Here is a 25,593-nt window from a genome sequence, read left to right as displayed (position 1 = left end):
AAGAGAACACAGGGGTACATATGTGCATGTTAGTTTGTGATGAATCTTCAAGGAAAATGAAGCCAAGAGGAGCAGGGATGAGGGGTGGGAGCAGGGAAGGTCTCTCCGAGGGAGGACACCTGGACAGAGAGCTGACTTGGGTGAAGGAGGACATGCAGGTGTGTGAGTGGTGAGGCTGGTGGAGAGAGGAATAGTGATAGGGTAAAGGACTGGGCCAGCAAGCAGGGCCCGGAGCTGCCAGTCCCAGAGCTGCTGGTCCCTGTCCATAGCAGCTGTGTGGTTTACAGTGCACACAGAAGTCCTTGAAGAGTTTTAAGCAGCACAGAGGCAAGATTTGACTTAGGTTTTAGAACTCCTCCTTTTAAAACTGTGGCATGGCAGGAGTAAAGGCTGCAGAGCAGTGAGGAGGGGCCGTGGCATCTGGATGAGAGGAGGTGAGGGTTGGGACCAGAGTGCCAGCGCTGAGAGTGGGTTAGGTTTACTGTGCTGATGGGTGGGGTACCACTTGTTTGAATGGAAAGAAATCAAAGATGAGATTCATTCTGGGGGGGTCTGGGCTCCTAGGGGGTGGCCTGGCCTTTATTGACATGGAAGGTTCTGGGAGACGCTGGTTGGTGGAATGGGTGGCAGTGTTAGGAATTCTGTGTTGGACAACAAATTTGAGATGGCTGTGGACGAACTAGGTAGAAACATCTAGTAGACAGCTGGAGGTATTGACTTGGAGATCAGGAGAGAGCTGGAGAAACGGAAGGGAAAAACAAAAAATGGAGAGTTCTAGCATACAAGTGGTGTTTACACACATGGACCTTTGTGCAGTAATGGGTCCAGGGGCGTGTGTAGGTAGGAAGGGCGTGGTGAACTCTGGAGCCTGCTGTGGTCCCCCAGGTCAGAAGAGGAGGAGGAGGAGGAGGAGGAGCAGGAAGAGGAGGAGGAGGAGGAAGAGGAGGAGGAGGAGGAGGAAGAGGAGGAGGAGGAGGAAGAGGAGGAGGAGGAGGAAGGAGGAGGAGGGAGGATCATCCTTGCAAAGGAAACAGAAGGCCAACAAGTTGGAGGAAAACTTGGAGAGGAAGAAAGTGTTAGGGAAGGAGAGGGGGTTTCTTGTCAAGCTCTAATGAGGGGAGTCATGTGGAGGCTGAGAACTGACCATTTAGTTGACAAGACAGTTTGCTGGTGACCTTGGTGTAACCCTTATAAATCCCAACTAAAACAACCAAACACAAAATCTTTTATAATATTTTGATCTGTTGCTAACTATTTTATGTCAGGAAGGAAGGAGGATAATATTTCAGCTAAAATTTTAGACTCCGTAGTGTCTGGATAAATAATGAGCCAAATCAGGAAACGACAACTTCAGAAATAGGTAAGAAAAATATATTCTTTAGTTTAAATTCCTCATCACTTTATTGTGAATGGTTTTATCTCAATGTAGTTATACACTGTTAAAAAATTATTCTAACTACTTTAATGTTCATGAGACTTTTTCCTGATGTACTGAAGATTGGACATAACTTGCGGTTTTATTTGCTTTAATATGCTAAGTTATATGATAACTTTATTAACTCAGCTTTAAGTTAATTATATGGCTTTTTATACATAGATTATTTTTACACTTCAGTCAAAATGCTTTCTTAATCTTGCTGTTGGGATCTCACAGTGGTGTGGGTGATGACACAGAGAAACGGTTTTTATGTCTTCATCCTGCTCTCCTTTATTCTACTCAGAAAATGCTCATAGTAGAGGTGTTCCAAGTGCTTGTTAGGCACATTGGGAAGCTGGCCTGTCACAGCCAATCCCATTCAGGCCAGTGTGTGGCGGGCGCGCCCAGCCCTCATCCTGCTGCCTCAGAGGGGATGGTCCTTGGTTCAGTATCAGTAACTACAGTCATCTGTGACTTCAGACGGAATTCTTCAGAAATATTAGAATTCTCCAGTGGCACTTTAGGAAAAAAATAGTGTAAGATCAGACTTCAGGGGAAGAGGAAATTTTTGCTGGCCCAACGTGCCTTATATCTTCTGACTTTTACAAATTCTGAAGCGTAGCTGGAATACCGATGAGCACATCCTTCTTTCTCCGTGTGCGTTCCCCTCAGAGCTGGCATTTCCAGGAGTAGATGTGCTTGGTACAGCAGCTGCAGTGTGAAAGATGATCTATGGTTATTTTATTCCAAGTAGGGTGACTATATGGGAGTTGTCTGGGTCTTCAGTAGCATGGGATGGTGGAGTAAACGGTGACTGAGCTGGAGCAGGGTGTTTCCACTGAAGAGAGCCCCTGCCACACGGTCATGCATGTTACCGTTCAACCACATCTTGGTGATGTATGTTTTCTTTTTGTGGGAGCTTTCCTTATCCCTAGGAGTCTGTGGGGAAACACCCAGGCACACTGCAATCCTGCACTGCAGGAGAGGGCAGTAGGCAGTGGCAAAAGGCTGAGGGGTGGACTCCTGGTAGCCCCCACTCGGCTAGCTAGGACCCCATCTCTGAGGCCACAGGGGCGACTCCCCACCTCCTGCTTACCCACCTCATGGCCTTGAGCCAGCCACATGAGTGGGTTCTCTGAGCCACAGTTTCCTCGTCGTAAATGGGGGTAAAGATACCTGCCTTGAAGGTGAATGAGGTGTCCATAAAGTGGTGGCTCATCCCAGGCATGCCGCGGTCTAACCTGCTTTATCACAGATCACCTCAGCTGAACTGCCAGCCCCGGATCAGCGCGAGACAGCGCTCATCCTGAGACGGGCAATGAATTTAGAACAAATTGAAAGCATTTTCCAGACAGGTAGTGAGGACTTTATAGGTAATATCGACAAGTGTGACGATAACACAAGCCTAGGCAGTAAGAAGCACAAACTGCAAACGTGGTTTCTGGGTTGAGCTTTTTGCAGAGATTGGGATGGAACCTGATGCCACCTGCTGGGGAGCAGAGTCTCCTGCTGTCCTTGGGTGGTGGTGTGGGGGTGGGTGGCGGTGCAGGGGATTGGGAACAGCGGCCAGGAGCAGAGCCTGGGCTCTGGAGAGATTCCCGGTCCCTCTTTCTCCTCCCCTGACCCTGGCCCTGCTCCCCTGGGGTCCTGCCACAGCAGGAGCCTGGGGGTCTCTGTCCTCGTAGTTGCAGGTGTTATCTTGCAGTGGCCGTGGTTTAACATTTGGAATTCAGAGTTTGCTGGCAGTTGTTACAGTTCCTTAATTTCTTCATTGGGGGTGAACCCTGGTGCACTGCCATTGGGCCTGATTAATGAGCCGGTCCTCACAGTACCTTTCCTTCTTAGTGCTTCAAGGAAAAGCTCATGTTGTCAAAGCTGGCCTTTGTTGCACTGACTGACCCGGCCCTTGTGAACCCTGTGCTCGCAGCTTGGGTCATCATCAGAGAATTTGTGTGTTTTATTGTTATTTTGGTTTTTTGGGTGGATTAAAGAGTTCAACAAGGAATTTATCCATTTCTTTTTCAAAACATGAACAAATTTCTTCCTGTACTCCAGTTGTTAGGCAAACTGTAAGGCATGCTTTGTTTGCTTTACAATTGTGTGACAGTTCCAAGTTTTTCTAGAACATTAAGCCATGTCTTTATTTTGCTTAGTTTCCCTCATTTCATTTTTGCTTACTTATCTGTTTTTATTGTGAAAAATATGGAGAAATAGAAAGAATAGTACAACTAATGCCCGTGTACCTCTCACCCAGACTCACTAGTTCTAACAATTTTGCCATTTTGCTTAATGTACAGTTATACGTGTGTGTGTGTGTGTGTATATATATATATATATATATTTTTTTTTTTTTTTTTGAGACACAGTCTCACTCTGTTGCCCAGGCTGGGGTACAGTGGCGTGATCTCAGCTCACTGCAACCTCCACTTCCTGGGTTCAAGTGATTCTTCTGCTTCAGCCTCCTGAGTAGCTGGGACTACAGGTGTGTGCCACCATACCCGGCTTCTTGTGTGTATTTTTTTTTTTTTTTTTTTTTTTGAGACGGAGTCTCACTCTGTCGCCCAGGCTGGAGTGCTGTGGCCGGATCTCAGCTCACTGCAAGCTCTGCCTCCCGGGTTCACGCCATTCTCCTGCCTCAGCCTCCCGAGTAGCTGGGACTACAGGCGCCCGCCACCTCGCCCGGCTAGTTTTTTGTACTTTTTAGTAGAGACGGGGTTTCACCGTGTTAGCCAGGATGGTCTCGATCTCCTGACCTCGTGATCCGCCCGTCTCGGCCTCCCAAAGTGCTGGGATTACAGGCTTCAGCCACCGCGCCCGGCCTCTTGTGTGTATTTTTGAAACAAGGCTTTGCTCTGTCACTCAGCCTGGAGTGCAGTGGTATGATTATAGCTCACTGCAGTCTTGAACTCCTGGGCTCAAGTGATCCTCCCGTCTCAGCCTCTTGACTGGTTGGGACTACAGGCATGTGTCACCATGCCAAACTAATTTTTTTTTTTTTTTTGTAGAGAGGGCATCTCACTTTGTTGCCTAGGCTGGTTTGAACTCCTGGGCTCAAGTGATCCTCAAAGGATCACTTTCACCTCAAACTCCCGAAGTACTGGGATTACAGGCATAAGCCACCATACCCAGCATCTAGTTACATATTTTAATGAACTGTTTCAAAGTATGTTAAAAAACATCCTAGCACTTTATCTCTACATACTTCGACATGCAGCTTTATAAAAAGTACATTTTCCTGTATAGCCAGAAAAGTATTGTCTAACTGAACTGAGTTATTGCTTCCTAATGGCACCTAAAACCCAAGCCCTATTCTGATTGTCCCAGAAATGTTTTTCTATTCTTTTTCTTTTCTTTTCTTTTTTAAACACTGGCTATTTGATCACATTTAACTTAGTGTAGCTAAATTTTGCGCAGAACACTGGCAGAATGATGGACCTCTTTCAATTGTATGTGTGGGCCATACATCTGCTTAGTTTCAGTTAATAGTGACTGATAGGGACTGGCCCCTCCCAGCCCGGCACAGTGCTCCTGGCTTTATGCACAAGATCTCATTTGACTCAGGGTGGCTGCATGAGGTGGGGCAAACTGCGGCTCAGGAAGGCTGAGAGACCTGACCAAAGCATAGCCCGTGGAGAGAGGAAGCGCCAGTGTTCCACCCTAGGGCATCTTGAGCCAGGGCTCACATTCTCACCTGCAAGGTTCACTGGTTACCAGGTAGCTCCAGACAACAGATTGTGTTTATGCTGTGACTCTTTTTTAAATTTTTATTTTGCCAATTCATAGTCATTTTTATTTTATTTCGTTTTTGAGATGGAGTCTCACTCTGTTGCAAGGTTGGAATGCAGTGGCGCAATCTTGGCTCACTGCAACCTCTGCCTCCCAGGTTCAAGGGATTCTCATGTCTCAGTCTCCTGAGAAGCTGGGATTGCAGGTGTGTGCCACCAGGTCCAGCTAATTTTTGTGTTTTCAGTAGAGATGGGATTTCACCATGTTGGCCAGGCTGGTCTCGAACTCCTGACCTCAGATGATCCACCTATCTGGGCCTCCCAAAGTGCTGGGATTACAGGTGTGAGCCACTGCTCCCGGCCATCATTTTCATTTTATAAGTGCATTATTTATTTGTTTAAAACTATTTTTTGACAAATTGGCTAGTCTCTTCTCTGTGATTAAGAATTGATTCTACAGTGTGGTATCATTAGTGAGCGTATAGTCTGTTTTCATGTTCTTTCTCTCGGTGTGAACTTGGGGTTTAGTAAAGCTTACATAAGAATACCACTAGAACTTTGAAAAGGTAAAATTGTGAAAGTGTCATTGGTCTCTGAATTACAGAATGAAGATAATGCATTTATAATTTGCTTATTGTGATGGTGGGTATGGTAGAATATGGAAAATATTTGACACTTTGAAATCAAGTACACAACTTAAAATTATTAGAGTGTTTTCTTCTGAAGCTGATCATCTACAACTGCCAAGCTTATGTTTATTTTTAGATTTTTTTTTTGTTAAGAACTTAATATTTCATGTTTATTCTCTGGTTAGCCTTTATAAAATATAAATAACTATTTGAACCAGACTATTTAAGTCAGCATCATTTTCACAGATTAATAAAAATGTCTTTGCAAAATTATATGTTATCTATTTTATGTAGTTCTTTTACATTATAAATAAAACAGTTGTATGGTAGTTAATGTCAGGTTGATTCTGATGTAAGCTGTTTTGAATAGTTTTAAGAATTATTAGATTGGGTTTCAGGAAAGGGAACATTTTTCCAATTTTATTTGTCTCCCAGTTTCTTTTTTTTTTTTTTTTTTTTTTTTGTTTTTTTAGACGGAGTCTCGCTCTGTCGCCCAGGCTGGAGTGCAGTGGCCGGATCTCTGCTCACTGCAAGCTCCGCCTCCTGGGTTCACGCCATTCTCCTGCCTCAGCCACCCGAGCAGCTGGGACTACAAGTGCTCACCACCACGCCCGGCTAGTTTTTTTTTGGTATTTTTTAGTAGAGACGGGGTTTCACCGGGTTAGCCAGGATGGTCTCGATCTCCTGACCTCGTGATCCACCCGTCTCGGCCTCCCAAAGTGCTGGGATTACAGGCTTGAGCCACTGCGCCCGGCCTGTCTCCCAGTTTCTTTTTGGAGTGGTAGGTCCTTTGACTGTGGGCTAGTTTTCCAGCTCTGGGTCCTGCTGTAATGTAGAACCTATTCTTCTAGCCCCTCGTCTGGGCCCCCTATCTTTTTTTTTTTTTTTGAGACAGAGTCTGGCTCTGTCATTGGGCTGGAGTGCAGTGGTGCGATCTCAGCTCACTGCAACCCCTGCTTCCCAGGTCCAAGAGATTCTCCTGCCTCAGCCTCCCAAGTAGCTGGAACTACAGGGGCATGCCACCACACCCAGCTAATTTTTGTATTTTTAGTAGAGATGGGGTTTCACCATGTTGGCCAGGATGGTCTCGCTCTCTTGACCTTGTGATCCGCCCACCTCAGCCTCCCAAAGTGCTGGGATTACAGGTGTGAGCCACCATACCTGCCTCCTACCTTTTTTTTTTTTTTCCCCAGACAGGATCTCACTCTTACATGCAGGCTGGAGAGCAGTGGCACAATCATGGCTCACTGCCGCCTCGACCTCCTCGGCTCACGCGATTCTCCTGCCTCAGCCTCCTGGGTAGCTGGGACTACAGGCACCTGCCACCATGCCTAGCTAATTTTTGTAGAGATGAAGTTTTGTCAGGTTGCCTAGGCTCGTGCCTGCCTTGGCCTCCCAAAGTGTTGGGACTACAGGCATAAGCCACTGTGCTTGGCCTCTTTTTTTTTTTTTTTTTTTTTTTTTTTCAAGATAGGGTCTTACTCTTTTCCCTGGACTGGAGTACAGTGATGTGATCGTAGCTTACTGCAGCCTCGAATTCCTGGACTCCAGTGATCCTCCCATCTCAGCCTCCTGAGTAGCTAACTACAGGTGTGTGTAGCCATGCCTGGGTAGTTTTTTAAGTTTTATATTTTTTGTGGAGACGAGGTCTCCCTATGTTACCTAGGTTGTCTTTACTCCTGGGCTCAAGTGATCCTCCCACCTAGGCCTCCCAGATTGCGAGGATTATAGGTGTAAGCCACTGTGCCCAGCCTGTTTTTGTTTTTCACAGCAAAAATATTTTCTCAGGTATTTGGTATTTTTTCTATCTTCATAAACTTTGGAACATCAGTCAGTCATTAGTAGACAAGTATGTGGAAGTTTTCAGTATGGCCAGGACTGTGCAGTGTCCAAAATATTTTTCTTTTCTTCCTGCATTTCTGAAACAGCCGCCTACTTGCAGCCTCTCATCTGCTGGGTCTGGCTCTAGTGGGGAGGTGAGTGGAAACTGGCAGTGTCAGGTAGTTCCAGAAATGGGGGGCGAGGGCAGTCTGCTCCTCCTGGCCTGAATAGACCCAGGATCCACTCACAGTCTGGGGTGCCCTTTCCCTTTCACCCCAGAGCCGCCCATGGGGGAGGAACATTCTAGATGCATGTTTTCTAAAAGCTGCCTTTGGTCAGTCCTTTGTAAACCTGCAGTGTGGGAAAACATAGATAAGTGAGTGTGCTCTTTGTTAACGAAGCTGCTGATCACCGGCCCTTCGGTGTACAGTCTTAATGATTAATTTTAAACTGTTTTATGTCAGGAACAAAAGAAGCTAATATTAAGTCAACTAGTATTTCAGATGATAATTCAGCTAGTCTGCGGTGTGAGAATACTGAGCCCGACCCCGCAGAGAAGCAGAAAGGTAAGAACGGTCCCGTTTCGCCCTTTCCTGGCGAGAGCAGAGTGAGCTCTCCAGAACCTTCTTCCCAAAGGGCTGCAGCCCAGAGCCCAGAGTTTTCCCCTTGGGTCTGAACGTGGCAAGTGATTCACTTCTGCCTTTTTGCATAAACTAGAATCGAACATGGTGGTTTCTTGATAGCATTGGACCCACTCGTGTGCTCCCCCAATGTTAGTGAGAGGAGGTGGCATGGTTCATCACTTGGGGGGTGTCATGAGTGGTCCCTGGAAAGTTTCGGGGTCACTACTTGGAGAGCCCCACCGGCCAAGAGGTGTACCCCCCCAGACTTCATGGTCACAGTGCTGTGGCCACCATGATTTTTCCATCACTTATTGAGTGTTGAATTATACCTCAGTGAGACTTTACTTTCACCATAAATTTTCTCAGCCTTAAAAAAAACTTTGGTAAAATAGCCATTCAATGTTTGTGTTTTGAGGCCTTGGAGTTCCTAACAGGCCTGCAAGAGTGTCAGTGCCCAGGTAACCAAGGCTTGTGCAGGCGGCAGCAGCAGGGCGGGGTGTGGCCAGATACGGGCTGATATTTGTTGATTCGTCAAACAGAAAATTATCTGTTGAAGGCCTGCTACATATCAGCCCTGGGGCTGGGAGTGCATGAGCCAGTGAAGTCAGGCTGGCCTTCTGCCTTCCTGGTGCAGATGAGGCTCGAAGATCAACCAAAACCATTTAATGAAGTGGCATTCTGGGACGGGGGGGGCCTTGGTTCCTGAGGGTGGCCCAGAGAGCCTGCAGGGCAGAAGGGACTGCATAAACCAAGATCCCAGCTGGGATGCGACTGCAGCAGGGCTGGCTCAGCCCAGAGGAAGTGCCAGAGCCAGGTCCCTGTGCCAGCTTATGGAGTTTAACCTTTGTTGGAACAGCAGCAGGAGGCTAATTATGTCTTTAGGAGGAACAGTGTAATGATATTTAGATTTTAAAGAGTGGCCATGTTAATTAGGGAGGGTTAAAGATTGTCCAGAGAAGAGAGAGAGGCCTGGACTGTGGAGGAACCCTGGGAAGGGAGAAGTGGTGGGATTCCAGGGCTGCTGGCATGTGATGGGGGAACCAGCCTGGAGTGTAGGGGGAAAGCCCAGGTTAGAGAGGAGCTGTGAGAGTTGCTGTCGCCGGGTGATGGCGGGAGCCTGGGTGGGGACTAGGTCACCTGGGACGAGATTGTGAGGGCAGAAGCTGGCAGAGTGCTGGCGCTGTAGAAGCACAGGCCTCGGGGAGGATGGTGTGGGCCATGTGGCAGGTACCTTGGGTTCTGGGTGACGGGGACTGGAAGTATCCATTGAAAGGTAGAGAGTTTACTGTGCTGACTTTCCTTCTGGGTATCAGCCTTGTGGTTGAATAACCGCACCTCTCAGGAACCTTTCTGAGTGCTGTGTTAACCCAGGGCCTGTCCTGAACACCCTGGTGTTTTGAAGAAAGAGCCAGGGGTTTGAAACTATGTCTGCTGCCTGCCCTCAGGTTGCACGAGGACTCTCAGTGCTGGTTTCCGCTAAGCACATGCTCCAGGCTGCACAGCCATGAGGAGAAGATCTTCTGTCACCTGCTCTTGGTCCCCAGCAGTCCCATCCCAGGGTTGAGCTGAGTCCTCCACCTGCATTGGCTCAAAGTGCTGGGGTCTCTGAAACTGCTTCTAGTGGCACTGTCTGAACCACATTCTCCAGGACCCTGCTAACCACTGTGCCCTGCAGTCCCCTAGGCCCTGGTGGGTGCCAGGCTGCCCCCTGTGCTGTGGCACTTTGTGGGGTGTGACCTCTGGAGGCTCCCAGGACCATATTAATAGGGTCCTCTAGAGCCTCCTGGTTCCCCTTGATCCACAAGCTTGGCCCCCTCTTAGGGCAGCATTTATGAGCTACCCTCTTAGGGCAGCATTTATGAACTACCCTCTTAGGGCAGCATTTATGAGCTCGTGACTGTTATGCTCATGGAAAGTCCTCCTGTGAATAAATGAGCTGGAGGTGTCTGTGCAGTGCTCCTCACTCTGCGCCGTGTGGACCCTCAGAATAACCCAGGCTGATGTCTCGAGGCTGCATGAACTGTTCCTGTCTGGGGTGGGGCCATGTTAAACAAGTGGCTGCATCAGGCCCTGCTGCCTCCTCTCTGCCCGTAGAGGGTCCTGGGTTGTCATGTGAATCCATGTGCTTTCCACTCCTCTGCAAATGCGTTTGTGCATCTTAAGAGTGTGAAACAGAGATTTCCCACCTGTGGTTTTGAATCCACCCCACCCCTGTGGTGCCACTGCTCGTTTACTTTGACTAGGTCACATTTGTGCCCAAGACACAGCACCGTGAAGAAAAAAGATCCTGGGTGAAGGTGCAGAGGTGGACCTGTGTTGAGCTGGAAGAGTTTCTTCTGCTTTCAGGAGCTGATGGAAAAATACTTACCAGTCATGTCTATAAGATGGGCTGTTGTTGGCTGTCTCCCAGTCTGTGGAACGGCCTGGGATTTGGTGGCTGGGTTCAGGCTGTTGCGTGGTTCCCTCACATTTGGATGTGCTTTTTCTGTGGCTCTGGCTTTGTTGATTCTTGTCTCATGAACTTGTTTACTTCCTCTCTCCGGTGTGCTTTCTCCACATCCCTGTGTCCTGTTTCTATCTAGTACCATTTTATGATGCACAGTTTGTTTGCTCTTTGTTTTTCTATTTTTGAAAATAAAACAAAATGGCAATAGGTACATTAGAAAAGCAGCTATGAGGAAATGATCTTTTTTTCTTAACAGACATTCAAAATTATGTACAATGTGTTTTTTCTCTAATTCTGTTCTCATCATTTACTATATTGAGGTTGACTTACACAAAAACTGATTTTCTGATGTGCTTTTTTTTTAGGTGACTCCACCAGTGATGCAGGTGAGGAATGGCCTTAGAGACCTGTGTGTCATATAAATTGCATGCATGTGTGTGAATGTAAATGTGGACTCTCAGATTCGTGCTTTATAAAGTGCATTAGTGAAAGTAACTTATTTTATGGAAAAAGAACTTAACTACCCTTGTTTATTTATTTATTTATTTATTGAGATGGAGTTTCACTCTCGTTGCCTAGGCTGGGATGCAATGGTGCAATCTTGGCTCACTGCAAACTCCGCCTCCCGGGTTCAAGCGATTCTCCTGACTCAGCCTCCCAAGTAGCTGGGATTACAGGCATGGACCACCATGCCTGGGTAATTGTGTATTTTTAGTAGAGACGGGGTTTCTCCATCTTGGTCAGATTGGTCTGGAACTCCCGACCTCAGGTGATCCACCCACCTCGGCCTCCCAAAGTGCTGGGATTACAGGCATGAGCCACCATGCCCGGCAAACTACCCTAATTTAATTTGAGATTTAATTTGTATCTTTTAAATTTGAAAAGAATACATTTCAGATTTTTTTTTCTAGATTATAAAGTATATTTCTAATATTCAAATTCTGACTATTTTCTGAAGTGTTAATTCCTTTTACTTTAAATAGTGGAGTAAACTTGTCTTAATAGTTTGGGCCTTGTTATTTACTGATTAATTCTTTTCATCAAAATGAAGAAAACTTTGTTCAGATTATAAACATAATATGGTACATACCAATGTAGAAAAATTTAAAAATGCCAAAAAAAGAACAAAAATTAAAAGCACTGGTAATTAATTCTACTGCTTATAACATAAATGAATATTCTTCTAGAACCCTGTATATATATGCATATGCATATAATTGTTAGATATATTACTGTACTGGATTGTTATACAAAAGGGGGCTAGCATGTGACTGTACCATAATTTACTTTGTGACTGACTGTCAGTATCATCAGTGGTGATGGGTGAGCATCTTGACATGTGTCCATTTCTCCTCTTGGGCTGTATTTCCTGTAAGCGCTGAGTTGATCGGCCTGCCTTTTGAATTTTATTTCTGAAGAAGTTGAACCAGTTTGTATTCCCTGGGTTGGAGTGTGCCCGTTTTCCCAAATCTTCACCAAGTTTAGATATCAGACATTGGTTTTCTCTTCATCAACATGATTGATGGAAAAATTGCTCATTTGTATTTGCAATTACAAATGTATTTGATTGCAAATAACTGCAAATACAAATGCAAATAGTATTTTCAAATAGTTATCAGTGTGTTTTTTCCTTGGTGAATTGCTAATTGATTGTCATTTGTTTAGAAGGAGATGTTGGACCTGCTGGCCAAGATAAGACTGACATGCCAGAGACTCCAGGAATTCCTAATGAGCTTTCATCCCACATCAGGTCTGTGTGCTTTGAATCCCTTTCCCTCAGCAGAGTGATCACACCTAGGACGCTGCTGTGCTTCTCTTTCTGCTTGTTGCTGTTTATTTAGTGCTTGAGCTAACTTATGAGGAATTACTTGTACAAAAAATACAAGAAGTGTATCAGTTTTCTGTACCGGAGTCATATCACTATATGCAGAATATTTTGGAGATTTAGGGGAATTCAAAATTATAGCTGAATTATGTGATGTTTTGATTAATGATAGTTGTTGGTATTCTGAAATTACTGAAAATACAAGTTGAAAGATGGACACTTTCTGGTTGGTTGGATTCCCGGGACGTTCCTCCTCTTTTGCAGAGTAGTGTGTCCTAACTAGCACATTGATTATGGCCTGGAGATGAGTGTTAACATTCACCCGGGCTTTCTTTTTCCACTTGGAAATGTATAAGCCTTTCATACTCCTTTTTTGGTTTTCCAATATTTGGGTTTAGAAGAATTCCTCGGCCTGGGAGTGCAAGACCAGCCCCTCCCCGGGTCAAACGGCAAGACAGCGCAGAGGCGTTACCAACAGATAGGTAAGACTGGCTCAGCAGGGCAGTTCTCCATTGGGCACGGTGCCTCCGATGAGAGATGGGGGAGGGATGCAGCACATGGTGCTGGAAACATGCTATTGAGGAACAAAAATGAGGGTAGGCCCTCGCCTCACACCATGGGCCAACAGACATGTCAGATGGATGAAAGAGAAAAACCATGCATACATGTGCAATTAAATCTTCACATCTGTGGGAAAATGTTGGACTGCATTTCTCTGACCCCTAGATTGAAGACTTTCTAAGCATGAAAACAGTAGAGGAATTAGGAAAAAAATAGGGAAAAAATTAGGGGCTTAATTGCACAAAAATTAAAAATAGAAGGTGATGAAAATGTTATAAGCAGGCTGGGCCTGGTGGCTCACACCTGTAATCCCAACATTTTGGGAATCCAAGGTGGGCGGATCGCTTGAGGTCAGGAGTTTGAGACCAGCCTGGCCAATGTGGTGAAACCCCCGTCTCTACTAAAAATTCAAAAGTTAGCTGGGTGTTGTGGGGTGTGCCTGTAGTGCCAGCTACTCAGGAGGCTGAGGCAGGAGAATTGCTTGAACCCGGGAGGTAGAGGTTACAATGAGCTGAGATTGCACTGCTGTACTCCAACCTGGGTGACAGAGCAAGACTATCTCAAAACAAAAAAATTATAAGCAATATAAAGACAAACGACAGACAGGATGGATCAGAGTGGGTTTCAGATCAAATAAGAGGCAGGAATTCGAGGCAGGAGGAGTAGATGTGTTTTTCTAGGAGTTTTGCCACAAAGAGAAGCAAAGGAATAAGACTAGAAAGTGGGAAAGGTGGTGTCAAGGGGAGTTACGATTTTTCTGATGATGGGAATGATCCAGTGGAGAGGGGAAATGGATGACGTAGGCGACGTGAGACAGGGATTTGGTGGAGCAGAGTCCCGGCGTGGGTGTGGGAACCGGCGCGGAGGTGGAGTCGGCACATGGTGTGGTGCAGATTCTTAAGGTGATTTTCTGGTACTTATTTTTCTCATGAGCCGTAAGAGGGTCTGGGGGAAGAAGAGTGTTAGAGGAAAGAGGGGCTGGGTGAAGTCGCTGTGCACGAGAGTGGGCTAGTGAAGAGACTGGAGCAGAGGTTTTCCTCTAGGTTGTCCCCTTTGGGGACATTGGTCCATGATTTGGAGACATTTTCTGGTGTTCTGATGAGGGGGAGGGGTTAGGGCAGGGCTGTTGCTGAACCTCCTGCAATGCACAGGACAGTCTCCACCACAAAGGATGGGCTGCCTGTCCATGGTGCCTGGGCGGAGGCCGTGGCTGACAACTGACTTCGGGGCAGCATCTGGAGGACTTGGGTGTAAAGAGACAGGAGATGGTGTGGTGGAGCCTGTTCTGCAGCCGCAGCTGGCTACACCTGCAGGCATGGGTGCACGGGCTGGATTAAACAGGGCTCAGGGAAGGAGTTGGAGTATGTGGAAGTGCTACGGTCACGACAAATGTGGGATTTATGCCAGTGAATGAGGGAAGAGCCCTCAGGGTGAAGGTCAGGAGGAGGCAGTAGGATTGAGAGGCTGAAGGTGCTGGACGGGTGGAAGGATTGTTGGAGTCAGGTCCTAGGGCCATGAGCTAGGAAGATGGGTGGTGGTAAAGGTGTGGGGCACTGGATTGGAGATTGGGGCTTGCTGTTAGTGGTACTGACGGGGTGACCCTGGGTGTGGGTGTCGAGTGTGGGAGGTGGGATCATCCCAGGAGGGTTGAGGGACCCAAGGCCAGGATCTGGGAAGGATCGTTTCTCAATACTTGAAATCACAAGTTGAGACAGGAGCAGCGTTGGCGAGAGTGGCAGGTCCGGGAGGACCGGGTGGGACCAGGGATTGGCAGCTGATGGCAGCAATGATGGGGTCGAGGGTGACAAGATTTAAAGTTGGCAGTTTTTAGAGAGAATGATCTGGAAGCCACAGCAAACAAAAGGAAATTACTGACCTTCCCTCTGGGCCTGTAACAAGAGGCCTGTGGGAGGAGTGGCAGCTGCAGCTGAGGGCTGTGGAGAAGCCGTGTCCTAGAGAGCAAGGCGGGACAGAGAGCAGCTGCCAATCAGGGCAGGCACGGGGGCGCAGGTGTTGGGGATGCCACGTGGGCCACAGTGAGGGTGTGCTGGGAGCACAAGAGATGAGGAACGGGAGCCCAGGCTTCTTGCGGTACTGACAGAGCAGGGGGTGCGAAGTGAGGTTGGTCCTGGCGGAGCCACACAGATGGTTGTTGAGCGTCTTGAGGACCCAGTTGAGGAAGTCGAGCATACTTGAGGCAATGGGTGTTATTTTAAGAACTCGTTCCCAAGTGTCTAGATTCCCTCTGGACCTTGTGCATGGCACTGAAGCAAGGGAGGGTTTTGGGTGTGTGTGTGTGTGTGTGTGTGTGTATGCATGTGCACACATGCAGCACTGTGATAACGGGGCAGGGGAGTTAGGGAGTTAGGTGATTGCTTAAAGCACGAGTGTGTAGGGAAGAAACAAAGGCAGGAGGGGCCATCGAGGAGCCTATAGAGTGTTTGGATCTGGGGCTCACATTTGTACAGAGTGAGCTGACAGTGGCCTGAGTGAGGAGGAGTGAGGCAGCTATAGGTGGGGCAGTTCTAGTGGGTGGCCCTGGAGAGCATGAGAGAGCCCTTGGGTGAAGGATGTCACCAAGGAGGACAAGGTGTGGGGCTGGAGGGCCAGGCTGTTGGGCTTGCCCAGAATGATGATGGGACCTGGGTGGAGAGAGCAGTGTGTACGTGGTGCTGGGTGGGACATGGGGCAGCCACCGTGACTAGGAGTTGAATGAGGGGCCTCCAGCTGGGTGTGTGAAGAGAGGTCTGGGGTCACCCCTGGTCAGTGGGACCCCAGTGTGGCCCGTGCCCTGAGGTTTGTGACCCGGGGCAATAAGTGCCTCTAGGTAGAAAGCAGCAGGTGAAGGGCTGGTGTCACTGAGAGCGCGTTCAGGGGAGAGGCGGGGTCCCTGAGGGTCTTTGTCCAGTAGAGGGCATGGTGAGGCTGTGGGGGGTGGGAGGCCAGGTGTGGACCAGGAGGTCTGGGCAGTACAGGGACGTGGGGAAGCTGGGTGGGGGTGGAGGACGAGGCTCACAGGGACTCAGGCCTGAGGGGGCAGCACAGGGATGTGGGGAAACTGGGTTGGGAGGGAGGGCGAGGCTCACAGGGACTCAGGCCTGGAGGGCTTGCAGAGGACACTGCAGACAGTCCGTCTTAGCTTCAGCGGGTGGCTTGAGATGCTGTTCTAGAGATGGTTGGTGATTAGGTTCCTCTCTGCTGACCTGTGACACAGTTTCAGATGCCTGGGATTGATGAAAACGTGTGACTGATAGAGCATTTCTAATTTAATTTCTTTTTATTTAGATCAGGGAGTGGTAAAACCGTCTCAAATGTGATTGTAGAGTCGCACAATTCTGACAATGAAGAGGATGATCAATTTGTGGTGGAAGCTGCACCTCAGCTCTCTGAAATGTCAGAAATTGAAATGGTTAGTTAACTGAAATGTGGTGTTTTTTAATAACAATGTTTTACCTACATTGAGATTAATATTCTAGCTTTTAGATTTTTTTTTTTTTTTTTTTGAGACGGAGTCTCGCTCTGTCACCCAGGCTGGAGTGCAGTGGCCGGACCTCAGCTCACTGCAAGCTCCGCCTCCCGGGTTCACGCCATTCTCCTGCCTCAGCCTCCCGAGTAGCTGGGACTACAGGCGCCCGCCACCTCGCCCGGCTAATTTTTTTTTTATTTTTTAGTAGAGACGGGGTTTCACCGGGTTAGCCAGGATGGTCTCGATCTCCTGACCTCGTGATCCACCCGTCTCGGCCTCCCAAAGTGCTGGGATTACAGGCTTGAGCCACCGCGCCTGGCCGCTTTTAGATTTATGTAGACAAAAATGTCCTGTAATTTTTCAGTTAGTTTTTTACCTTTGTTAATTTTGTTGTTCCTTTTTCGAGATCCACAGAAGCATGATTTTTAGAATTCAGCAAGCCTGAATCTTCTTTTTTCCCCTTCCTTTCCTGCTCAGGTAACAGCAGTGGAACTAGAAGAAGAGGAGAAGCATGGTGAGTCCTGGGCACGAGTGTGCATGCGTGTCCATGTGTGTGCGCTCACGCACCTTCTCCACGTGTTCCTGGAAAGGATCCAGTGCAAGGGACTGTTGTGTGCCAGGTTCTGGTCTGGGTCACACTGGCGGGGTCACACTGGTGGTACATAGGACCCTGCGGGCATGGATTCCTCTAAGGCAATGGCTGCTACTCCCAATCCTTAGAGGAGAGGGGGTCACTGTTGGAAGCTGGAAACTCACTGGCAACTGTCCTACAGATGATGTCTTGTCTCATCCGTTCGATTAGACTGTGGAAGTAGATGATCCCTGAGGCCCTTTGCAAGTCTAGTCCTGGAATATTATTGTTGGTTTTCTAGCTGGACAACTCAGTAGTGCAAACCCTGCTCCCCACACCAGGGTTTGAGTGTCCTGGAACACAGTTTCTGCAGAAGAGGCAGGCTGAGTACTTTCCTTTATGGATGTGTTCTCATAATATGACTTTGTTTCCTGGCACCCATCACAGGTGACTAATGAGGGCTTGTTGGTTTTGAGGGTTTTTTTTGGTATCATATGAAGTCACAATTTTTTTTTTTGGGGGGCGGAGTCTCACTCGTCACCCAGGCTGGAGTTCAGTGGTGCAATCTCAGCTTACTGCAACCTCTGCCTCCTGGGTTCAAGCGATTCTCGTGCCTCAACCTCACAAGTAGCTGGGACTACAAGTGTGCACCACTATGCCTGACCAATTTTTGTATTTTTATTAGAGACAGGATTTCGCTTCGTTGGCCAGGCTGGTCTCCAATTCCTAACCTCAAGTTATCCACCCGCCTTGGCCTCCCAAAGTGCTGGTATTACAGGCATGGGCCACTGTGCCCGGCCTAGTCACGGCTTTTTAACATAGGGGATGTGTTTCATTTCAGCCCATCTCAGTTTTTCTTATTAATGTTCAGATTGCCAAGTCTTTGACCAGGGGAGCCTATTGGAGTTATTTACTGGGGGCCTTTAGACACAGCCCAGTGCACTCTTTAGTTTCCTTGTTTTCTGATACAACAAGGCGTTTCTGGCTTATTTTGTGTACTTCGTGCCCTGTAACTGCCTCATTTCTCCCAGGCACCCGGCCGCTTTCTGCTCTGGGTTGCTTCTTGTTTCCAGGCATTTTCACTGCAAAAGCAGGGATATACTTTTTTAAAATAAGAAAGTTTATTCTGACTTCATGATGATACTTTCAATTCCGATCTAGGATTGTAGGGTTTTGCCTGCATTCTTTGGTTTTATATGTGCATCTCCTCCATCTGATGCTAAAAAGCCTGGCTCCCAGCTACAGCGGCTGTCCCCATGCTTTATGATCCTTCATATGCACACACAGCAATTTTGGAACACCACCACCGGTTTTTAACAACAGTAGGATTACTGGAAACGCTGAAGGATTTTATTTTATTTTTATTTTTATTTATTTATTTATTTTTGAGATGGAATCTCACCCTGTCGTCCAGGCTGGAGTGCAGTGGTGTGATGTTGGCTCACTGCAACCTCCACCTCCAGGGTTTAAACGATTCTCCTGCCTCAGCCTCCCAAGTAACTGGGATTATAGGCGCCCCCCACCACACCCAGTTTTTTTTTTTTTTTTGTATTTTTAGTGGAGACGGGGTTTCACCATGTTGGCCAGGTTGGTCTTGAACTCCTGACCTCACCAGCCCAAGGATTTTTTTTTTTTTTGGTAGGTGTGTCTGCCTCTTTGTTGGGTATATCCTATTAGGGATGTACAATCAGTTCACCTGTTATAAAGTTGTGAAACAATTCTTCTCTAGTGGCACATGCTTGCCAATTGGATATCACTAAGTTTATTTCATTTTGCATTCAACCTTTAGGCATTAGTGTTTCCCTTTTTAATGTAATATAATTCACATGATTTTAAGGTCAGATGTGCAAAACCAGGTATAATCAGAAATGTGGGGCTTTGACCCCTGTCTCCTCTACCCTCTGCTCTCCCTGTCTCCTCTACCTTCTACTCTCCCTCTCCCTGTAGGTAACAGTAAAAAATAGGGTTTATACTTACAGTTGAAAACATAAATAAATACATGTGCATGTGCATGTGCATTTACTGAGATCTACACTTATTTCCATCTTGCTCTTCTTCTTAATTTGACAGTAGATGCAGGCATTCATTCTGCAGCAATGCAGAGAAACCACCCTCATTGCTCTTCACAGCCTCCACCGTGTGGACACACCCTCACTGATTCAGTCAGCCTCGGGCTGATGCATGCTTGGGTAAAACACTATTCCAAAAAACTTCATATGATATTTATCCCATGAGTAAATTCTGAAAGAAATGGAAAATTCTTGCCCCAATGTAAAAGAAGTATCAGTACTTAGAAGCATTTCTTAATTGTTATTTCTGTTTGTAATAGATGGCTATATTTTTGGATGTCAAGCTACATTCCTTCTTAATCTTTGAAAATAGAAAATCTGTTTCATTTCTAAAGCCTTTTACTTTTCAAGGAGCTGATTTCCCTGAAACACTTTGAAATTTGATAATTTCCACTACCAGCTGTCGTGTCACTCTTGTATACTATCTCCTTAACAAATAAAGTTTTTTTTTTTTTGTTTGTTTGTTTTTTGAGACGGAGTCTCGCTCTGTCGCCCAGGCTGGAGTGCAGTGGCCAGATCTCAGCTCACTGCAAGCTCCGCCTCCCGGGTTTTACGCCATTCTCCTGCCTCAGCCTCCGGAGTAGCTGGGACTACAGGCGCCCGCCACCTCGCCCGGCTAGTTTTTTGTATTTTTTAGTAGAGACGGGGTTTCACCACGTTAGCCAGGATGGTCTCGATCTCCTGACCTCGTGATCCGCCCGTCTTGGCCTCCCAAAGTGCTGGGATTACAGGCGTGAGCTACCGCGCCCGGCCAAATAAAGATTATTTGAAACTGTTTCAGCATAAAAAGAGATAGTATAAAAACTTAGTGTTTTTCCCACCATCCCACCCATTTAGAATAGGTTTTTGGGGTAGAGAATAAACTTTTAACATAAAATCACTGATTTTTCAACAGGTGGACTTGTGAAAAAAATTTTGGAGACGAAGAAACATTATGAGAAATTGCAGCAGTCACCCAAACCTGGGGAGAAGGTAATGGAATGATTTCCGTAAACACTGGCATTTTAGCAGTCTGTTTCATACATTTACAAACTTACAAATTAGAACATCTTTCAAATATTACCATTATCAGTGATGTCTGTTTGCATATTTAAATGCCATTCCTGGCCAGGCATAGTGGCTCACACCTGCAATCCCAGCACTTTGGGAGTCCAGCGCAGACAGATTACCTGAGCCCAGGAGTTCGAGACCAGCCTGGGCAACATGGCGAAACCCTGTCTTTACAAAAAATACAAAAATTAGCCAGGTGTGATGGCACATGTCTGTAGTCCCAGCTACTTGGGGGGCTGAGGCAGGAGAATCGCTTGAACCCAGGAGGTGGAGGTTGTAGTGGATCGATAGTGCCACGGCACTCCAACCTGGGTGACAGAGTGAGACCCTGCCTCAGAAAGAAAAAAAAATGCCATTCCTCCCTCCTCCCAGTTGGGAGGATATAAAATGTGGGACTCTCTGTGTGGGGCTGCTTCCCTGGCCTGGTATCCAGCCCCGTCTTGGGAGGGGGCATCGGTTTGCTCGGGGAGCTCAGGAGCCAAGACCAAAGGCCTGTTGGGCTCTAACTCCCTGACCCTCCCCTTCTGGCCTTGCCCATCCCTTCTCCCAGGTCCTGTTTGCAGACTGGGAGGCTGGCTGCCTGGCCCTGGCTGATTACAAAGAGATTGGGATGTTTTTAAGTCTTTTTTTGAAATATGCGTTCTATTGTACCTGGCTCCCTGCAGTCCCCCTCACACATGTGTGATGTGCTTTTGTTGGGACCTATGACTTCTTGCCAGCCACTACCCTTTCCTTGGGCACATGACCACTGGGGCGGGCACCTGTGGGCCAACAAGGTGTGTCTCAAATGCCACAGCCAGGTTTCTCTTATAGTCACTTTAAAGAGGAAGGAGAATTTTTTTTTTCTTTTAAACAAGTTTCTTGGATAGTTAGCCTAATAACTCAACAATTTAAAAAAGTTTTATATATAGGTGTGTGCGCACACACATGTACACACACATGCACACATGTACGTATTTTTCCCCAGCTGAATTAATGGTTGTTTTAGATAATTCTGCTTAACATGTCCTAGTTTGTCATGAAGCTAGGGCCTGAAATAGCCAATGAGAACTGTACAATTGAGACTAACAGTAGAGGGAGCCCTTTTAACAATAATAACAAGAATGTTGGCAGAGGCTTTGCTGACAGCACCACTATTTGCCTTGCTGAAAGGAGAAATGCCTTCTGCAGTTTGTTTTCTCATCGATGGAATGTTAATACATTATAGTTCTTTCTGTATGCATGAGGGGTTGTCCTGGTGTCACTGGTGGTATTTCTGAGACCCAGTCGAAAACCCTGAATGTGTCCCTCCATGCTCCTAGTGGAGGTCACCTTTGAAGCATCCATTGGTTTAAATTTTGTAGCTATGATTTTTACGCAAAGTGTATTAGGATTGTGTTTCAAAGTATCCCCGGGAGAGTAAATTATTTCAGATTGGTAAATCTTTTGGATTCAGAAGATAAAAGGAAAAGTGTCCTTTTTTGGTGAACATCTACTGTTTTGAAAAAGAGTAGGTAGTGAGAACTTCAAAGTCAGGGGTGGTGTATATTACAGAGAGGGGAAAATCAGCAAGTGTCTGTATGATTTTCTTTAGAATATTGATAAACATCAGACTTAAATTTAACTTGTTGGTCTTCTTAAAACATTTTTGTTACTTTTTTTTTTGAGACGGAATTTCACTGTGTCGCCCAGGCTGGAGTGCAGTAGCTCAATCTCGGCTCACTGCAAGCTCTGCCTCCCGGGTTCACACCATTCTCCTGCTACATTTTTTTTTTTTTTTAAATAAATAAAATGCGGCCAGGCGCGGTGGCTTACACCTGTAATCCCAGCACTTTAGGAAGCCAAGGTGGGTGGATTGCTTGAGGCCATGGGTTTGAGATCAGCCTGGCCAACATGGCCAATCCCCTTTCTACTAAGAATACAAAAATTAGCTGGGCGTGGTGGTGCACACTTGTAGTCCCAGCTACTCAGGAGGCTGAAGCACGAGAATCACTTGAGCCCAGGAAGCAGAGGTTGCAGTGAGCTGTGATTGCACTGCTGCACTCCAGTCCTGGATAACAGAGCAAGACTGTCTCAAACAAAAGCATGTAGGAAGAGCCAAAGTCCTTTTTCCCCCTGCCCCAGTCCCTTCCCTGAGGGCAGTCCCCGGGATGAACTTGGTGTGTATCTCTATTTTGCATGTGCCTCGTGTTGTTTAGTTAGTTTCTAATGTCACCTTAGTGTTGATCCATTATGCAGGTCGCTTTCTTCATGCAGCATGTTTCTCTTTCTCATGTTTTGATACTTGTAGATGTAGTTTATTCATTTTAATTGAAGCCTTATAGTCCATTATTTGCTTATTAATTACTCTGTTGATGGACATTTAGGTTTTTCAGCCATTTCCTTTCATAAACAATGCTTCCATGGCTCCTTTCCATGCCTCCTAGCTTTCAAGAGCCAGTGTCTCTTCCAGCAAGAAGCAGGCCACTTTCTGTAAAGGGCCGGATAAAAATACTTCAGGCTTTTTGAGCCAGATGGTCTCTTGCAACTATTGAATTCTGCCAATGTCACAGGAATGCAGCCACAGCATTAGACCATGTAAATGAACATGTGTGGCTGTATTCAATAAAACGTACTTTACAAAAACAAGGTCCAGGCTGTGGGCTATAGTTTACTGATTTCAGCTTTGGGGGCTATGCCCAGGCTTAGAAGTGCTGTGCCAGGAAGTACACAGATCTTTAGTTTCACCAGATAGGCCACTTTCCTCCTCAAAGTGGCTGTACCAATTTATCCTCCCAGTAGAATGAACATCTGTTTCCAAACATCCGTGCCAACGACAGTCAAGATAGTGAACACACTCTCACCCTCCACAGTGTCATGTGCCCTTGGTGAGCCCATCCTCCAGCCCATCTCTGTGTTCACCTTTCCCCCACCCCCCACCCCCAGCAGCCACTCTGCTCTGGTTCACTGTGCTTTAGTTTGTATTTCCTAGAATTGTGTTTAAATGGAATCATGTGATGTGCACTCTTTTGAGGTTTTTTTTCGGTCTGGCCATTTTTACTCAGCATAATCTGAGATTTATCCATGTTGTTGCAGCATGTATCCATAATTTATTTGTTTTAATTGCTGAGTAGTATTCCATTGTATGGATATACCACAGTGTGCTCATCCATGTGTCAGTTGATGAACATTTGAGTTGCTTCTAGTTTGGACTACTATAAATAAAGCTGCTGTGAACATTCATGTTCACATCTTTGTGTTGACAGATGCTTTCATTATGTTGTGTCAATACAGTAGAACCCCTCTTATTTGCAGGGTATATGTTCCATGACCCCTAGCAGATGCCTGAGACTGTGGATAGTACCGAACCCTGTATATACCATGTTTTTTCATGATACGTTCTGATGATAAAGTTTACTTTATGAATTAGGTTTAGTAAGAGATGGACAATAACTGATATTAAACAGAACAATTTTAACAGTATGTCAGCATCACTCCATTGTACTTTGGGGCCATTGTTAAATAAGATAAGGGTTACTTTAACACAAGCACTAGGATACTGCCACCGTCTAGACTGTCCGATAGCTGAGAGGGCTACTAAGTGACTAACAGGTGGATGGTGTATACAGTGTGTGTATATATTGGACAGAGGGATGACTTATGTCCTTGGCGGAACTGTGCAAGATTTGATCACACTACTCAGAATGGCATGAAGTTGAAAACTTATGAATGAATTGTTTATTTCTGGAATTTTCCATGTAATATTTTCAGACTGCAGGTAACTGAAACTGCAGAAAGTGAAATTATGGATGGGGATAGGACTGTTCTACCTAGGAGTGGTACTGCTGAGGCATATGGTAAATGTGTGCTTAACTTTTTAAGAAACTGCCAGACTATAGGGCTGGGTGCTATGGCTCACACCTGTAATCCCAGCCCCCTGGGAGGCCGGAGTGTGAGGATCACTTGAAGCCAGGATTTTAAGACCAGCTTGTGCAACCTAGGGAGACCCTATCTCTACGAAAAAACAAAAACAAAGATTGCCAAACTGTGTTGCAAAGTGGTTGTATCATTTCGCATTCCTACCAGCAGTGTGTAAGAGTTTCAGTTCCTTCACATCCTCGTCAGCATTAGGTATGGTCAAACTGTAAAATTTTTCAGCCGGGCACGGTGGCTCACACCTGTAATCCCAGCACTTTGGGAGGCTGAGTTGGGCAGATCACGAGGTCAGGAGATTGACCCCATTCTGGCTAGCATGGTGAAACTTTGTCTCTACTAAAAATACAAAAAATTAGCTGGGCATGGTGGCACACGGCTGTAGTCCCAGCTACTCAGGAGGCTGAGTCAGGAGAATCGCTTGAACCTGGGAGGCAGAGGTTACAGTGAGCTGAGATCGCATCACTGCACTCCAGCCTGGGCGACAGAATGAGATTCTGTCTCAAGCAAAATTTTTTTTTCATAGTTGTAATTTGCATTTCCTTAATGGCTAATGATGTTGAATATCTATCCTATGGTTGTATGTATATAATATATAAGCCCTTGTGTCTCATATGTTATAAATATTTTTCCAGTCTATCACTTGTCTGACTTTGCCTTTTCATTTAAAAAATTGTTTTTTTTTTTTTTTTTTTTTGAGACAGAGTCTGGCTCTGTTGCCCAGGCTGGAGTGCAGTTGTCTGAATCTCAGCTCACTGCAACCTTTGCCTCCCAGACTCAAGTGATCCTCCCACCTCAGTCTCCCAAGTAGCTGGGACTATAGGCATACGCTACCACACCTGGCTAATTTTTGTATTTTTTGTAGGGGGTTTTTCCATGTTACCCAGGCTGGTCTTGATCTCCCAGGCTCAAGCGATCCTTCTGCCTTGGCCTCCCAAAGTGAGCCACTGCACCTGGCCAAACGTTTCCATTTTGATGTAAAATTTAAACAGCCTTTTTCTTTATACATTATTTATTTATTTTTTCTTTTTGTTTTGGCCAAGAGTTTAAGGTGAAGTTATACTTTATTTTTGATTTTGTCTGAAAAAGCTGTCCTATCCTGGTTGTAAAGGTAGTCTTTAGTTTTCTTTTTCATGTCTAGATCTCTGCGTGGTCTGGAAGTGTGATTTTCTGCTGTGTGGTTGCCAGCCTAGGCTTCCTCACCCCTGCCTTTGTACCCCCGCCTCTCTAGGGAGCCCGGGTGTCCCGTGTTTCTGGGCTCTCCTTGTTTCAGCACTATGGTTTTATCTCTGGGAAAGCCTTTCAAAATGTTCCTCCACTCCTCCCCCACTCTCCAGGTTGTCTTGATTGTGAGTCTTTACGGCTTTATGTAATTGTGGGATCAGTTTGTGTGGTTCCATGAAAAACCCTGTTGTGATTTTGACTGGAATTGTATTGATCTTCTCTTGACTTGACTTTTACCAGTAACTTCCACTCCATTGCCTTGACTGTCTTTGTAG

At 46.3% G+C, this 25,593-nt stretch overlaps 1 protein-coding gene across 6 annotated transcripts in view; it reads left to right on the top strand.

Annotated features, from left to right (window-relative positions):
* Positions 1-25,593, top strand: part of TRAF3IP1 (TRAF3 interacting protein 1) — an 82,187-nt gene that overhangs the window by 16,899 nt on the left and 39,695 nt on the right. For 4 of the 6 annotated variants that reach the window (XM_030917026.1, XM_030917029.1, XM_030917027.1 and 1 more), the window contains 7 exons: positions 8,057-8,158; positions 11,027-11,047; positions 12,327-12,411; positions 12,885-12,968; positions 16,333-16,456; positions 16,991-17,027; positions 20,049-20,125. In XM_030917026.1, coding sequence (XP_030772886.1) covers positions 8,057-8,158; positions 11,027-11,047; positions 12,327-12,411; positions 12,885-12,968; positions 16,333-16,456; positions 16,991-17,027; positions 20,049-20,125 — 530 coding nt within the window. The remainder of the gene's footprint in view (positions 1-8,056; positions 8,159-11,026; positions 11,048-12,326; positions 12,412-12,884; positions 12,969-16,332; positions 16,457-16,990; positions 17,028-20,048; positions 20,126-25,593) is intronic. The other 2 variants (XM_030917031.1, XM_030917028.1) reach the window with 1 other exon arrangement.

This window comes from Rhinopithecus roxellana, chromosome 14 (assembly GCF_007565055.1).
Source record: "Rhinopithecus roxellana isolate Shanxi Qingling chromosome 14, ASM756505v1, whole genome shotgun sequence".
In the NCBI taxonomy this organism is placed as follows: domain Eukaryota; kingdom Metazoa; phylum Chordata; class Mammalia; order Primates; family Cercopithecidae; genus Rhinopithecus; species Rhinopithecus roxellana.
The sequence above is the reverse complement of the archived record's forward strand: the minus strand, read 5'-3'. Positions and strand labels throughout refer to the sequence as shown.